The sequence below is a fragment of the Saimiri boliviensis genome, chromosome 14, assembly GCF_048565385.1.
Source record: "Saimiri boliviensis isolate mSaiBol1 chromosome 14, mSaiBol1.pri, whole genome shotgun sequence".
Lineage (NCBI taxonomy): Eukaryota > Metazoa > Chordata > Mammalia > Primates > Cebidae > Saimiri > Saimiri boliviensis.
In genome coordinates, this window is record NC_133462.1 from 22,907,411 (window position 1) to 22,924,946 (window position 17,536).

Here is a 17,536-nt window from a genome sequence, read left to right on the forward strand (position 1 = left end):
TACTATAGATGCTTAATGTATATTTACTGAATTCATTTACTATACTGGAAAATCTGCTGGCCAATTCAGAAATCTTTGTTATTTCTTCCATGTTCTCCACAGTGTTTAACTCAATGTTACCCACAGCACGGGTGCTCAGTAAATATTAGATAAAACTAGAATTTCCTTAACCCAGAAAGTAAAGAGAGAAAAACCAAGATGTTCAAGTTTCTTGATGATGGGGCATATTTATATAAGGAAACTAGCAAGGTTAGTGACAAGTTTTAAATTAAAGAGCTATGCTTAATAGTTTATAATTAAGTTATGTATCTCTTTCAACATGTCTCCTTGCTGTGCTGTGGCTAGCATTTAATTTGGGCTATCTGCTAACACAGGGATAGTTCAGCCTTTTTTCAAAACACCTATGTTAATATATAAGCACTACATGGTTGAATTCTAGGGAATCACTTTATAAGCACTCTTTTTTTTTTTTTTTTTTTTTTTGAGATGGAGTCTCGCTCTGTCACCCAGGCTGAAGTGCAGTGGCCTGATCTTGGCTCACTGCAACCTCTGCCTTCTGGATTCAAGCAATTCTCCTACCTCAGCCTCCTCAGTAGCTGGAAATACAGGCATGTGCACCATACCCAGCTAATTTTTTTTTGTATTTTTAGTGGAGATGGGGTTTCACTATTTTGGTCAGACTAGTCTCAAACTCCTGACCTCAAGTGATCCACCATGCCTGGCCAGCACTCCATTTTAAAGAGATAGGCAGGGCATAGTGGCTCATACTTGCAATCCCAACACTTCGGGAGGCCAACACAGGAGGACTGCTTGAGTCCAGGAGTTTGAGAACAGCCTGGGCAACATAATGAGACTCTATCTCTATAAAAAAATTGAAAAACTAGCTGGGCACAGTGACATGAACCTGTGGTCCCAGCTACTTGGGAGGCTAAAGTGAAAGGAATGCTTCAGCCCAGGAGGTCAGGGCTGCAGTGAGCTTTGATTGTGTCACTGGATTCCAGCCTGGGTGACAGAGAAGGACCCTGTCCACCCCCCTTCTCACCTCCCAAAAAAGATATATAAATGAGTAAACCTTTTCTGATAACAGGAACTAACTACTGTCACTAAAGGATAAGAATTATGCTGGGTGCAGTGGCTCACGCCTGTAATCCCAGCACTTTGGGAGGCTGAGGCGGGTGGATCACAAGGTCAAGAGATCGAGACCTTCCTGGCCAACATGGTGAAACCCCGTCTTTAAAAAAAAAAAAAAAAAAAGGGATAAGAATTATTCTTCTTTGGTACTATGATAATTTGTATAAAAATATATAGATACAAAAATATAGATATATGCTGTACTCATAAAGTAACATGGCAAGTTTTAAAAATAAACACACTAGAAGTTATTCTTATAAATTAGATTTGTCATCAAAGTAATCTCCTTTGGAGACTCATTCAAATAAGAGGACCAAAGCTCAAAATGTTTTGGAAAACTTCCTTTGGAAAATATCTTTAGATCCTACACCAATCGATTCTTTTGAACATTCTTACAGATGATACATCTTTGGCTTTGAAGGTGTTTGTTTACCTTTACAAGCAAGTAGTCATTAGACACCACAGTTTAGGTTAAAGATCATGACATACTAGATAAAAATAAGGTATATTTGGATATGCAGATTTCCATGTGTAAGTTATATAGGAGTTCTGAAAACAATGCCAAGAGGAGTTCTAGAAATGTTGAAAGAGAGAAAGACAAAGACAACAAGGAAACGCATTTCAAGAGTCACAGATTCCCCACCCCTGCGTTTTTTTTTGGAGAAGTCTTGCTCTGTTGCCCAGGCTGGAGTGCAGTGGTGTGATCTCGGCTCACTGCAACCTCTGCCTCCTGAGTTCAAGTGATTCTTGTGCCTCAGCCTCCTGAGTAGCCAGCATTACAGGTGCGTGTCAACATGCCTGGCTAATTTTTGTATTTTTAGTAGAGACGGGGTTTCACCATGTTGGCCAGGCTGGTTTCATACTCCTGACTTCAAGTAATCTGCCTGCCTCAGCCTCCCAAAGTAATGGGATTACAGGCGTGAGCCACCACACCGGGGTGACCCTTGAAAATCTGATTAAAATTACAGCTCCTTTCCCGAGAAACATCATGGCTTCCTCACTGCCCTACGCCCCCCAAAACCACTTGCACTAGAGTATTCGACAAACATGAACATGCTAAGGACCCTCTGTGGAGCCACATTCAGCTCCCATGATTTAAAGCACTGGCTTTTTTATTTCCTTTCATTATTTTTCGTGTTTTAGCCATCAGGAAAAAAAAGAAAAGGAAGTACCTTATATACTGTGACCCAGTTTGTAAATACATACATATAATTAAAAGTTTCACAAAACAATCTTCAACCCTACTTGATGTGATATTATCTTCTTTTTGATTTCATTAAGAAAAATGTTACTCATGACCTACTGCACTAACTTCACAATCTATAACCTGGAAAATACTAATTTTAGAGTAACTGCTAAATAAATGAAATATGTTAATGAAAAAGAAAAAACTCACGTGATTATAAAAATTCTGGGCTGAGTGATGTGGCTCACACCTGTAATACTCATATTTTGGGGCTCTGTGGCAGTAGGATTGCTTGAGCCCAGGAGTCCGAGACCAGCCTAGGCAACAAAGTGAGACCCTGTCACTACAAAAAAGAAAATTAAAAAATTGGCTGGGCATGGTGGTGCATTCCTGTGGTCCCAGCGGCACAGGAGGCTTAGGCAGGATACTTGCTTGAGTGACAGAGCAAGACCCTCTCCCAAAAAATTAACATTAAAGATTCTGGCCGGGCACGGTGGCTCACGCCTATAATCCCAGCATGTTGGGAGGCCAACGTGGGTGGATCACCAGGTCAAGAGATGGAGACCATCCTGGTCAACAAGGTGAAACCCCGTCTCTACTAAAAATACAAAAATTAGCTGAGCATGGTGGTGTGTGCCTGTAGTCCCAGCTACTCGGGAGGCTGAGGCAGGAGAATTGCTTGAACCCAGGAGGCGGAGGTTGCGGTGAGCCGAGATCGCGCCATTGCACTCCAGCCTGGGTAACAAGAGCAAAACTCCGTCTCAGAAAAAAAAAAAAGATTCTGGCTGGGCACGGTGGCTCCTGCCTGTAATCCCAACACTTTGGGAGGCCGAGGTGGGTGGATCACAAGGTCAGGAGTATAAAACCAGCCTGGCCAATATGGTGAAACCCCATCTCTACTAAAAATACAAAAATTAGCCAGGCATGGTGGCACGCATCTGTCGTCCTAGCTACTTGGGAGGCTGAGGCAGAAGAATCGCCTAAACCCAGGAGGCAGAGGTTACAGTGAGCTGAGATCGCACCACTGCACTGCAGCCTGGGTGACAGAGGGAGACTCCATCTCAAAAACAAAAAAAAGGTCCTGATATGTTATTTAAAAATTATAATAAACACAAAGAGTCGGCCGGGCGCGGTGGCTCAAGCCTGTAATTCCAGCACTTTGGGAGGCCGAGGCGGGTGGATCATGAGGTCAAGAGATCGAGACCATCCTGGTCAACATGGTGAAACCCCATCTCTACTAAAAATACAAAAAATTAGCTGGGCATGGTGGCACATGCCTGTAATCCCAGCTACTCAGGAGGCTGAGGCAGGAGAATTGCCTGAACCCAGGAGGCGGAGGTTGCGGTGAGCCGAGATCGCACCATTGCACTCCAGCCTGGGTAACAAGAGCAAAACTCCGCCTCAAAAAAAAAAATTAAAAAAAAAAATAAATAAATAAACACAAAGAGTCAAACCTTTCAAGAGATTAGATTCTTTATGACAAAAGAGTGTTGCCTTGGCCATTCATCCACATGGCTACCAGAGACCCCAAAGAGTGAATCACACAATGACCACGGAAACTCCATACCTTAATATTAGAAAACCATAAATCATTTTCATGTAACGTGGCAAGGTAGACAGATGTAAGAAGTCCAATGCAAAGGGCAATAGTTCCACCAATCGTCAATGACAGAATCTTCCATAATCTTCTAGTGGTACAACCTTTTGGAAAAATGGAACAGATAAAAAACAAAGTTGGTAAAAAAAATTAGAATATAATAGTTCTACTTCAAATTATCAAGTCAGCTAAGCCCAGCTACCTGTCACTAGGAAAGCTTTTCCTATCTCCAGTGGAGGCTCCTTTCTGATTCCACAGATCTGTTTTCATTCTCTTAAAAGTTTGACCCCACATCTAATTGTTCATGTGTTTGTTCTGCCAACTACAATGTGAGCTTCCTGAAGGAAAGTACATTTTCTTATTCATCTTTAATACTGGGGGCCTGTGTCTGGCACAGTTTAACAACCATAACTTAGGAAGTTTGTTAAATGGACGACTAAATGTGTTATGTGTCTAGGATGTAATTAGTCTTTTTTAGGTGATCTAGGTGGTTTATTCTTTTTTTTTTTTTTTGAGACAGAGTTTCGCTCATTACCCAGGCTGGAGTGCAATGGCACGATCTCGGCTCACCGCAACCTCCACCTCCTGGGTTCAGGCAATTCTCCTGCCTCAGCCTCCTGAGTAGCTGGGATTACAGGCACACGCCACCCATGCCCAGCTAATTTTTTGTATTTTTAGTAGAGACGGGGTTTCACCATGTTGACCAAGGATGGTCTTGATCTCTTGACCTCGTGATCCACCCACCTCGGCCTCCCAAAGTGCTGGGATTACAGGCTTGAGCCACCGCGCCCGGCGGTGGTTTATTCTTTAAAAGCTATTTTAAAAACTTTGTTACCTAAAAAAAATTCTTTTTTGAGACAGGATCTTGCTCTGATGCCCAAGACGGAATGCAGTGGTGCAATCTTGGCTCACTGCAACCGCTGCCTCCTGGGTTCCAGTGATTCTCCCACCTCAATGTCCTGAGTAGCTGGGACTACAGACATGCGCCACCATGCCTGGTTAATTTTTGTATTTTTAGTAGATACAGTGTTTCACCATGTTGACTAGGCTGGTCTTGAACTCCTGACCTCAAGTGATTCACGTTCCTCAGCCTACCAAAGTAGGAATATAGGCATGAGCCACTGTGCCTGGCCGATTACCTAAAACTTTTTTAAACCCACAGGTTTTGCAGGAATGCTCTGGGGGGAAAATATCCACAGAATAAATAATCTATCGTAACTCAAGTTAAAGGACATATAAACTAGGAAAAAGAGAGACAGCACATATAAAAAGCTTAAATACTCTTAATATAAGATGAATACTTTCAGGACAATTTAAAAAGATGAGTATTGCAGTAGGAAAAAAATTAAGGACATGAACAGGCAATGTACAATAGAAAAAAGTGGCCAATAACAATAACAGACTGAAGATGTTCAAATTCATTAATGTTAAAGAAATGCAAATCAAAACTGTGAGTTATACTTTTAAAAATCTTAGCCAATTTGACAGCTTTCAAAATGCTAATACTCTGTTTTGGTAAAAAATAGACATCTTCAAGCACTGCTGCTGGAAGAATAAATTGGTGCCTCTCTGGAACGCAATATGGCAGCCGTGAGTAAAAGCCACCAAAAGGAGCATCCCATTCGGCCAGTAATTCCAAATCTAGGCACGTACCCTGACATGGTTTGGCTATTTGCTCCCTCCAAATCTCATGAAGAAATGTGATCCCCAATGTTGGAGGTGGGGCCTAATGGGAGGTGGTGTGGTGATGGAACCAGATCCCTTATAAATGGCTTGGCAAGGTTCTAGCATACTGAGTTCTCATCCTGAGTTCTCAGGAGAGCTGGTTGGTAGAAAAGAGCCTGACACCCCATGTTCCCTGGAAATTTCTTCTATTCTGGTCATGTGATCTCTAAACACTGGCTCCTCTAACCCTTCTGCCATGATTGGAAGCTTCCTGAGGTCTCACCAGAGGCAGATACTGGCACCATGCTTCTTGTACAGTCTGCAGAACCCTGAGGCAAATAAACCTCTTTTCTTTATAAACCTCCCAGCCTCAAGTATTCCTTTATAGCAACACAAATAGACTAAGACATGCCCCAGGAAATAAAGTTTTAAACAAACATATGGTCACAAGGAAATTTATCACGACTCTGTCTGTATTAGTAAATGGTAAGAAAACCTTTTACTTCTACAGTGGCAGCTATAAAAATACTTTACATTGATGATATTTCAAAAATACATCAACTGGCTTATGACATGTTCGTAACATAATAAGAGAAAAATAGCAAGTTACAAAACAGCACATAGATCCCAATTTTGCAAAACTGTATACAAATGCTTGTGAGTATATATGTGCAGAATATGACATTTAGACAGCAAGACAGTGCCATTGGTGGTAGTTTCAGGATGGGAGTATATTTTTCTTTCTTTGCATTGTATAAGGTGTTCAGAAAGTACTGTTATCCCAAATGCATTCACTACTCTCAAATGACTGAGCCAGGTGGCATGACCTCCCATTACAGATTACTTTTGTAAACTGTTTCCCTGAATTGCTTTACTAGCCTGACTGGTAAGAATTAACATGGCTGTAAATAACGTAAATTCTGTCAGATATCCAGAATGGTTGATGGGTATGAAGATTTTCATGTTAACTTTAAAATCCTGACCATCCTTTAGTTACAAAAGCTATTCAGAAAGCAAGAAGTCAGTGATTAATGCTATTTGATGCATCACTTAGCAAATCTTTACCATTATACAAACAGCTGATCAAGTTCTGATTACTTTTCCCACCAAAAAAAAAAAAAAAAAAAAAAAAAAGCAAAAGACAGAACTTCAGGAATTTGACTAAATTATAAAGAAATAAAAAAAAAATATTGATCCACCTCTCACTACTTTAATGAAATGAGAAACTCATCCAAGGTAAGGCTGCCTGGTGTGTGAATAGTATACACGATCAGAAAAATTCGAGATATACTAAAATCTGGGGTATGGGTTGGGGACCATTACTCGAAAGAGTCAGAGGATGAGACTGGCAGAACCATAAGTTAATGAACAGACAGCTGACGAAGGCTTCTAATCAAAGCTCTTTCATCTTTTGTCAAATCGTAACTGTAAAATCAATCTAATCAAATTGCAATTAGAACATCAGGGAACTAGAACCCGTTTCCATTGTTAGGTCCCACCAAATTTTTACCCTATTGGTGAATGACATTTTAATATGCAGAAATAAAAGCAACCCAAAATGCTACTTTAGTTTAAATCACCTACCAGATGGCAATTTATTTTCCAACTTCACATTTTCTTCTTGGGCTGGAAAGTCCTCAGAAACTTCTGTGGCTTTTATTTCTCTTCTTTGCCGGATGGACATCATGATGTCAGACTTACATGCATTGTTCTCCCAATCACTCCTACAAACATCGAAATAAATAGGCTGTCAACGTCAGTGCCTTCTCCCCAACAGACCATGTGCTAATCTATGCTGAAATGCCTTTACTTGTGCCATTTTCCTTGACTACCATGCCCTCCCATCTTTTTTTTTTTTCCTTCCTCATAAGACAGGGTCTTACTGTCACCCATGCTGGAGTGCAGTGGCACCATCATGGCTCACTGCAGCCTCTGTTTCCTCAGGCTCAGGTGATCCTCCCACCTCAGCCTCCTGAGTATCTGGACTACAGGCATGTGCTAGTAATTATTGGCTAATTATTTTTTGTAACAATGGGGTCTCCCTATCTTGATCAGGCTGGTCTCAAACTCCTGGCCTCACACGATCCTCCCACCTTGGCCTCCCAAAGTGCTAGGATTACATGCATGAGCCATTGTGCCCAGCCTTCTCTCAATCTTGCCATCCAAATTGTTGCTGGTCTTCAAAACTACACTCAAGACACAATTCAAATATTTATTTAACTCAATCATATTTATTCATGAAGTGTGTGCTTTACAGCAGGCCCTGCCAGGAGTCAGGAATACAGGTGAACAACACACACGAGCCACTGCTCTCCTTCCAGAACATCTTGAGACATTCCAGTTCCTGCTGATCTTCTCCCTGAGCCGCAGCAATTACCATGCAATGCGTCACATAATTACATAGTTGTATATTATTTTCTACTTCCATAGGCGGTAGTAGGTCTTCTGTATCTCCCACAGAACTGGCCACGTGGGAGATACTCCATAGTAAATGTGTTGACAACCGGATTTTGAAGAACTAAAATATTGTTTCGTCTCAGGTACCTGAATTTTAACACCAGTGTTCTATAAAACAATTCACACTGGCAGCTTCAGGAACATGCCTCAGTGGTGATGACTGCGGGGGTGTGCCAATCAGGGCAGCTGCTATCCCAGGGAGCTTTGGTGGGAGTAACCGCGGGGAGCAGGAGCCTGGTTTGGCAGCAGCAGGTGGGAGGCGGGGGAGTGATGGCAGTGAGTAAGCGGGTTCCAGTCCTCCAGAACATCTTGCTTCACTCCTCTGAATAATGAACAGCCTCTCTAATGATTTCTCAAATATGACTAGTAGCCTGACATGATTGTTTCCACAGTTTATTAATTCCTAAGGGTAAGTAACTTGCTCTACAGAACAAACCAACTAACATTATACAATTCATGTACTCATTCATACAAAAAAAAAAAAAAAGGAAGTCAGATTTAAGTACTGTGCTTTCAAGCACTGGAAGCAGAGAATCTGGAACAGAGGGAGAAGAGGAGTGTTTAGCAAAGTCCTATAGCCACAGATGGGCTTACCCCCAAGTGACCTCATCCTAGAGTCCTGCCCTCCCTGAGTGGGAGGATTTTGTGAAACAATTCATATATTCCAGTATGTTAAAGCAGAAAGCCAATACATATTTAAGTGCCAGTTATGTGCTGGGCACTGCAATAGTCCCATGAACTATGAAACAAAAGTTCCTTCATCAGATCAAAAGGAGTGCCATTGCCGACAAAGTAAGACTCTGTCTCAAAAAAAAAAAAAGAAAAAAAAAAAGGAGTACCGTCGCAAATTCGCAAATGACTGAAAACAGTGGCCGGGTGTGGTGGCCCACATCTGTAATCCCAGCACTTTGGGAGGCCAAGGCTAGTGATGAAGTCAGAAGTTCAAGATCAACCCGGCCAAGATAGTGAAACCCCATCTCTATTAAAAAATACAAAAATTATCCAGGCGTGGTGGCAGGTGCCTGTAATCCCAGTTACTTGGGAGGCTCAGGCAGAGAACTGCTTGAACCCAGGAGGCAGAGGTTGCAGTGAGCCGAGATCCACTGCACTCCAGACTAGGAGACAGAGGGAGAAAATTAAATTTGAAAAAACAAACAAACAAACAAAAAAAAAACCAGACGCGATTCTTCATTAATAAGGAAGACTAGTGCCGGCGGGGAAAGACAGCTCATGCCTGTAATCCCAGCACTTTGGGAGGTTGAGGGAGGAGGATCGCTTCGGGCCGAGAGTTTGGGACCACCTGAGCAACAGAGTGAGACCCTATCTCTGGAAAAAAAAAAAAAAAAAAAAAAAAAAAATTAGCCGGGTGCGGTGGTGCATGCCTGTGGTCCCAGCTACTCCGGGAGAATCGCGTGAGCCCGGGAGTTCGCGGCTGCAGTGAGCCGTGATCGCGCCACTGCACTCCAGCCTGCGCGCGAGAGAAAGACCCCGGCTCTAAAAAATGAGTCTACCGCTTTAGACCGCATCCCCTGGGCGAGGCAGGCACCGGGTTCCCTTACCTGCGCGCCACGCCCCTGCACACCTGGCGTCCCCATCAGACAGACCTCCCAGGACAGGGGCAGCCGGGAAGTTCAGGCACGCGCCCCAGCTCTCCCAGGACCGCGAGCGGCCGTGGGGGTCGCAGCCCAGGCCCTGCCTCGCCGCGCGGCCGAAGGGCAGAAGCTGCCCTGCAAACTTGCTCCCTCCCGAGCCCAGCCCGGCCCGCGTCCCGGCGGACACTCGCGCGCTCCGCCCCTCCCGACGCCCCGACGCCGCGGCCGCGCCCCCCGACTGCGCCACGCGGCGGGGCGGGGCGGCCGGAAGGGCTCGGGGCAGTCGCTGTGGGTTTCGCCGGCGCCCGCCCGCCCTCCCGGGGGACCCTCGCCCGAGCGTCCCCGCGCGCCGCCACAGACCTGCGGCCTCAGCCGTCCTCACGCGCTGCTCCGGGAGGGGAAGGAGGCCGGCCGGGCAAGGCGGGGGCGGGACCGCGCCACGGACAGCAGGGCGCCGCAGGGACTGGGAGGGCAGGGCAGCCGCGGAGCTTTGTGGAAATGAGGGACTGGGGGGCGTCGACAGTCCCGGGGAGGGGGCGCGCCGGGGAGGCCGGGCCGCTATGGCCGCGCCCATAGGCTCCGGGAGCTGTTCGTCAATGCCAGGCCCCGCCTCCTCTCGCGGCGCTCCGCCCCGTCTCGTGCGGCGCTGGCCGGAAGGAAGCGGTGCACTTCCGCTTGCCTGGCCCGACTTGTGTCCCATGTGTTCCGGAGAGCTGATCGGCAGAGCAGCGGTCGTAGGGAGCGGAGTGCACATCTTGTCTTTGTGCACGCAGGCGCCGGTCACCGCCCCCAAGCCAGAGCTGGAGATGCGGCTCGGGAGAGGAGAGTTTGGCGGCTCCGAGGAGGGATCGCCTGGAGCCGTAAGGCTCAGAGCAGTGGCTCCGCGATGCCTCCCCGGGGCTTGAGATCGGTACGGGCTTGGGAGCCTCTGAGGGCCTGGTTTGCAGAACTCCTCCTTCCTCCTTCCTGCGTCCCCTGCTCTGTGGCGGATGCGCAGGGATCTGTAGGGACGATCTGAGGGACGGAAGCAGTCCGGCCACTTGGGCCTGGCCCTCCACCTCCGGGCCTTGGCAAAGCCCCAGCGCCCGACTTTAAGCCACTGACCGGGGCTTAAAGTCCTTTAGCGACTGCCCGCCAGCGTCCCGCAGAGAGGGTTTTGCCCTTCTCCCGAAAATAGGCTCCTCTGTGTTCTCAGTCGGGTATATTTTCTGTCTCCAAACTAGATTGGCAGCCGTCTTTTGAGAGCAGGTACTGACTGTGCTTTGTCTCTAGGTTCCTTTCCTAGTCACACTACGAAAAGCACTAGATAGAACCTTTTCAAAAATTAATTTTTAGAGATGAGGCTCTCTGTCGCCCAGGCTGGAGTGCTGCAGCCTCGACCGCATTTTTGTCTTATCACACTTACAAACGTAATGATTTTTAAAAGGAATTAGTCTTGAAACAATTCTACATGTTTTTAATTATTTTGTAGAATGCTTTGATGTTGAGAGGGCAACTGACCCTTCATTACACTTCTTTTAGCCACATATTTTAGCAATTCTTGCGTATTTCTTTGCTCAGATAAACTTTATAACCATTTATCAAGTTCCAAAAGATAATCCATGGAAATTTTTACTAGAACTATATAAAATGTTTAGAAATGTTTGGGAGAAATGAGGTATTACAATGCTGAGTATTCCCTTACAGAACCATGTATGGGACAGTTTGGTACACTACATAAATTTTTTTCCAACGGTGCTTTCATCCAATTTGGTTGACTTTTCAAGTGTCTTGGTAGAAGTCAAAGCAATGGTCCAAACTTTTTTTTTTTTGAGACGGAGTTTCGCTCTTGTTACCCAGGCTGGAGTGCAATGGCACGATCTCGGCTCACTGCAGCCTCCGCCTCGTGGGTTCAGGCAATTCTCCTGCCTCAGCCTCCTGAGTAGCTGGGATTACAGGCACGTACCACCATGCCCAGCTAAGTTTTTGTATTTTTAGTAGAGACGGGGTTTCACCATGTTGACCAGGATGGTCTCGATCTCTCGACCTCGTGATCCACCCGCCTCGGCCTCCCAAAGTGCTGGGATTCAAACTTCTTTTTTTAAAGACAGTGTTTCACTCTGTTGCCCAGGCTGAGTGCAGTGGCACCATCTCAGCGCACTGTAGCCTTGACCTCCTGGGTTCAAGTGATTCTTATGCCTCAGTCTCCTGAGTAGCTGGGATTACAGGCGTGCGCCACCATGCCTGGCTAATTTTTGTACTTCAAGGTGAGATGGGGCTTCACCATGTTGGCCTGGCTAGTCTCAAGCTCTAAGCCTCAAGTGATCTGCCTGCCTTTGTCTCCCCAAAGTGCTGGGATTACAGGCATGAGCCATTGCGCCCAGCCTCCAAACTTTAATCAGAAAAAAATTTTGTCTTCTCTTTCTGTATACATATGAACATTTTTTTTTAAAAAATGAGGCAAGGTCTTGCCATGTTGCCCAGGCTGGTCTTCAACTTTTGGGCTCAAGTGATCCCCAGCCTTGGCATCCTGAAGTATTGGGATTACAGGCATGAGCCACCACACCCAGCCCGTATAAACGTATTTTTAAACAAAGAGACTACACAGGAAATCCTAGTGTTTTCTGTATACATCCCATTGGATTGTTTTACGCACTCTATATGACATGTCAGAGACCACAGAGGTGGGCATGTCTATGGCAGTCCTCTGAGATTGGCATGGCACACGTGGTTCTTAGGGAACCCAGGCCAAGCACCAGGGATGAGCTTCCTCGATGGTTGCATCATTCCAGTGTCCCACAGCCACTGACATCACCCTGGATTCCTCTTTCTCTCCTTTAAAATGTTTGTCAATAGATGGCTGCTTCTCTGTGAGTCTTCAAGTGGCAGGCCAGGTCTCACTAACACAGGCCTCCATAAGGACCATTTCAGCACTGACTGAGTGGTTAAGTTAAATATTAAAAGGTAATAGAGCCAGTGCCCTATACAAAGGCTGGAATGAAACAAAAGCCCACCAGGAGTTTTGCCCAGCCCTTTCCTGGGCCTTGAAGCATGACAAGATGACGAGGAATTCTCAACAGGACCCGTCTAGGATTAAACAAGTTTCACTGGGGGTCTGAAGAAACTCCCCAGGCCTCCACAAACGAGTTTATTGGGGCCTGAAGGAACTCTCCAAACCTCCGTGATTTAGCAGGAAACGAGATAAGGAGAATCACCCCAGCACCTGGACCCATTTAGAGTAAGTAAATTTACTGAGGCTCCAGAGGAAGGTTCTCAGGACTCAGATCTTAGTTATAGATGAGAAGTCAATCACTTATATCTTTAGATGAATGCACACTTACACACATATTGCATAGAAGGTATATAAGCCCTGGCAAACTTTATGATTTTGAGTTGGTCTAGGGGTAATTTCTAGGCCTTCTCCCTGTAACCAGTTACAGAAATAAACTCCTTCCTTTCCCAGTTCATCCGCATCTTGCTATTGGGCTGTGAGAAGCAGCAGCCTGACCTTCCGTTTGGTCCAAGAACATTCAGAAAAAGCATTATGAAATATTGTCTGTATTTCTTCTCTTTGTTTAACTTTATATTGACTAGATTTGTAGTGCTTTAAAATAGTGAAATTTTTAGGCAGACTAGCATAGGTGCACAAATCCAAGGATACTCTAAAATGTAGTTAAAGTTAGCAAAGTACTTACTGAGTTTTTGTTTCATTTTCTTTTAAAAATTTATTATTATTGTTATTATTTTTTTGAGAAGAGTTTCACTCTTCTCACCCAGGCTGGAGTGCAATGGTGTGATCTTGGCTCACTGCAACCTCCACCTCCCGGGTTCAAGTGATTCTCCTGCCTTGGCCTCCCAAGTAGCTGGGATGACAGGCATGGACCACCACGCCTGGCTAATTTTTTTTGTATTTTTAATAGAGAGTGGGCCAGACTGCTCTCAAACTCCTGACCACGGGTGATACACCCAACTTGGCCTCCAAAGTGCTGGGATTATAGCCATGAGCCGCCTTGCCTGGTCGATTTTGAATAGAGGTGGGGTTTCGCTAGGTTGCCCAGGTTGGTCTCAAACTCCTGGCCTCACGTGAGCCTCCCACCATGGCATCCCACAGTGCTAGGATCACAGGGGTGAGTCACTGTGCTTAGCCTCGTTTTAACACCTGCTTCTCTGCTTACCTCTACTTGTCTGTACTTTTTTCATTCCCATGGTTACCACCTACACTTTTTTTTCATTTCCATGGTTAGAATAACTGTTGTGTATTTTCGAATGAGGACATGAATAGGTAAGGTATTCAATTAAAGCAGATGATGATGTTTTATTACATAAGCTTTCGCCACATGTGATGATTCTTTAGATGTTAGTCCAAGAATCTGTCCTTGGCTGGTCCTTCTGGTTTGTTTCCTTGGACTGCTGTAATGTCATTTCCTGCAAAACAGGCATGTACATGTGTCCACAAATCCCAGCAGCAGGTTTTTCCTACTAATAGATGCCAAGGCATGTTGTCAGGCTTGAGAGATTTTTTGTTTTGTTTTGTTTTGTTTTCCTGTTGTAAGCAGGACTTTCAGCCAGAAAAGGATGTGTTTCTAACACTCTTGAATTCAGACATTTTATCATGCCTTAAATTAGGGCTAATCTAGGGCAGGGCTGGATTTTCACTAACCCTTATCAAGTGCACCCCACAAACTTTCCTGAATCAACCCATGGGACAAAGATGAGATAAACCAAAGGATTCCTTATGCATAAAGTCTACAGATTTGATTGCAAGTGCAGTCCGAAAGCTCCGAGACTGAAACTATCCCAGCAGCTAGATGGAGTCCAGCTGTACTGAGTCAATTCTGTACTTTAGTGATTCTCCACGTGATGGTGGTAACAAATCCAGCCTCCTCTTACAGATTTTTCCTCACAATCTCCTGATGACCTTTTGGATGTTCAGTCAAGATACCAGGAAATGAGGTTTGAAATAGCTTTCTTTCCCTATAACCATCTTTATTCAACCAATTCATTTCTATGCAAGGATGAATTCCTTATGGCAATATGACCCTCCCCCACCCAGGGGGGAAAAACTGGTCTCTGGGGGTTCAAAAAATTACCCTTTTTATGGATAAAGCACAGATACACAGACCTGGCGTGGTTGCTCATGCCTGTAATCCCAGCGCTTCGGGAGGCCACATGTGTACATGTGGGCGGGCAGATCACCTGAGGTCAGGAGTTAAGAGTCCAGCCTGAGGCCGGGCGCGGTGGCTCAAGCCTGTAATCCCAGCACTTTGGGAGGCCAAGGCGGGTGGATCACGAGGTCAAGAGATCAAGACCATCCCGGTCAACATAGTGAAACCCCGTCTCTACTAAAAACACAAAAAATTAGCTGGGCATGGTGGCTCGTGCCTGTAATCCCAGCTACTCAGGAGGCTGAGGCAGGAGAATTGCCTGAACCCAGGAGGCGGAGGTTGCAGTGAGCCGAGATCGCGCCATTGCACTCCAGTCTGGGTAACAAGAGCGAAACTCCATCTCAAAAAAAAAAAAAAAAAAAAAAAGAGTCCAGCCTGGCCAACATGGCAAAACCCTGTCTCTACTAAAAATACAAAAATTATCCAGGTGTGGTGGCACACACCTGTAGACTCAGCTACTCAGGAGGCTGAAGCATGAGTCACTTAAGCCTGGAGGTGGAGGTTGCAGTGAGCCAAGATCATCCAACTGCACTACAGCCTGGGTGACAGACTGTCGCAACAAAAACAAAAAGGCATACATATACTTACAGTATCTAGACAGATAAACTGTACAGTACTTATGTGTCATGGATGGGGAAATTGGGAAAAACCTCTCAAAGGGCTTAGGAGGATGGTAATGAAATAAAGGTGGAAACACTGATGTAGACTAGGTTTTGGTGGTTGGATCCTTGCAGAATCCTGGTGGTTTACTTTTCTCTTTAATGTATTTCTCTATATGTAAATGGAGGAGGGGCAGACTGAAAATAAGAGCTGAGGGTTCATTATTGACCCAAAAGACAGTGGCTGAAATGACATTTATTTCTGTCACATAAGGAGTCCAGTTCCACAATGCCAGGGACCCAGAGTCCTTTCAACAAAAGGGTCACACTTGTGTGTGCGAGTTTTAATTTTTCTTTTGTGGTAAAATACATAAAATTTACCTTAACTTTTTTTTTTTTTCTTGAGTCAGGGTCTTGATCTGTTGCCAAGGCTGGAGTACAGTGGCGTGATCTCAGCTCACTGCAGACTCCACCTCCTGGATAAATTTTCAAGTGATTTCGTGCCTCAGCAATTTTCATGTCTCAGCCTCCTGAGTAGCTAGGACTACAGGCACCCGCTACCACGCCTGGCTAACTTCTGTATTTTTAGTAGAGATGGGGTTTCACAATGTTGGCCAGGCTGGTCTCAAACTCCTGACCTCCAGTGATCTGTCCCCTTCGGCCTCCCAAAATGCTGGGATTGCCACTGCACCTGACTGATCTGAACTATTCTTAAATGTACAGTTCAGTGGTATTACATTCATAATGTTGTGCTACCATCACCACCATATACCTCCAAAACTCTTCATCTTATAAGATTGAAACTCTGTGCCCATTAAACCACCATACTGTTTCCACAGTGATTGCACCATTTTCCACTCTCACCAATGGTGCACAAGGGTACCAATTTCTCCACATCTTTACCAACACTTTAGTATTTTCTGCTTGTTTTATTGTTTGATAGTATCTCATTGCAGTTTTGATTTCCATTTTCCTAATGACTAGTGATGTTGAGCATCTTTCCATGTACTTGTTGGCCGTTTGTATATCTGCTTTAGCAAAATGTCTATTCAAGTCCTTTGCCCATGATTGAATTGGGTTTTGTTGTTGAGTTTTAGAAGCTCTGTCTTGTGCTTGTTCTCATAGTCAGTGATCATAACATTTACATAACAGGTGGCAGAACAGAGAAAGAAAGGGAAGTGGACCTCCCCTTAATTTTAAGGGCATACCCAGAAGTTTTTCTTATTTCTTTTGGGGTAACTTCAGCTGATGTATTTTTTTTTGAGACGGAGTTTTGCTCTTGTTACCCAGGCTGGAGTGCAATGGCGCGATCTCGGCTCACCGCAACCTCCACCTCCTGGGTTCAGGCAATTCTCCTGCCTCAGCCTCCTGAGTAGCTGGGATTACAGGCATGCGCCACCATGCCCAGCTAATTTTTTGTATTTTTAGTAGAGACGGGGTTTTACCATGTTGACCAGGATGGTCTTGATCTCTTGACCTCGTGATCCACCCGCCTCGGCCTCCCAAAGTGCTGGGATTACAGGCTTCAGCCACCGCGCCCGGCCTCAGCTGATGTATTCTATTGTTTTCTGAAACAAAACAATTTTATATTTGTATTACAATATGCTTAGAGAAAAAATAGCCATCAAATACAGTGAATGTTTCAAGGACAACTGGTATATTTTCGCAACCAGCTTTGAACTCTGTGATCCTAGATTCATTTAGTCTCTTTTTTAAAAAAATGTATTTTTAATTTATTTTTAGAGATCGTATCTCACTCTGTTGCCCAGGCTGGAGTGCAGTGGTGCAATCACAATTCAATACAGTCTCAAGTGATCCTTCCACCCCAGCCTCCCAAAGCTGTGACTACACCTGGCTATTTTAATTTTTATCTTTATTTTTGTAGAGATGGAGTTTCACCATGTTGCTCAGGCTGGTATCGAACTCTTGGCCTCAAGCAATCCTCCTGCCTTGGCCTCCCAAAGTGCTGGGATTACAGGGAGCCACCATACTCAGCCTGATGTCTTCTTGAATTTCAGAAACACTTAATACAATGTATAAGTGCAGCTGGTGTGCCTGTCTTGGGCGGGGTGAGGGGAGAGGGAGCACCAGGATAAATAGCTAATGCATGCTGGGCTTAATACCTAGGTGATGGGTTGATCTGTGCAGCAAACCACCATGGCACG

General features: G+C 45.0%; 1 protein-coding gene across 3 annotated transcripts in view; it reads right to left on the reverse strand.

The window, feature by feature from the left end:
• Positions 1–10,129, reverse strand: part of DPY19L3 (dpy-19 like C-mannosyltransferase 3) — a 78,187-nt gene extending 68,058 nt beyond the window's left edge. Inside the window, exons 1-3 of one of the 3 annotated variants that reach the window (XM_039466738.2) lie at positions 9,989–10,129; positions 7,164–7,303; positions 3,885–4,018 (exon numbers count right to left, since the gene is read on the reverse strand). In XM_039466738.2, the coding sequence (XP_039322672.1) occupies positions 3,885–4,018; positions 7,164–7,266 (237 nt within the window). In that variant the 5' untranslated portion in view covers positions 7,267–7,303; positions 9,989–10,129. Of the gene's footprint in view, positions 1–3,884; positions 4,019–7,163; positions 7,304–8,630; positions 8,655–9,595; positions 9,801–9,988 lie in introns of those variants that run through there. The other 2 variants (XM_039466739.2, XM_074386601.1) reach the window with 2 other exon arrangements.
• Between the last annotated feature and the right edge of the window lie 7,407 nt (positions 10,130–17,536).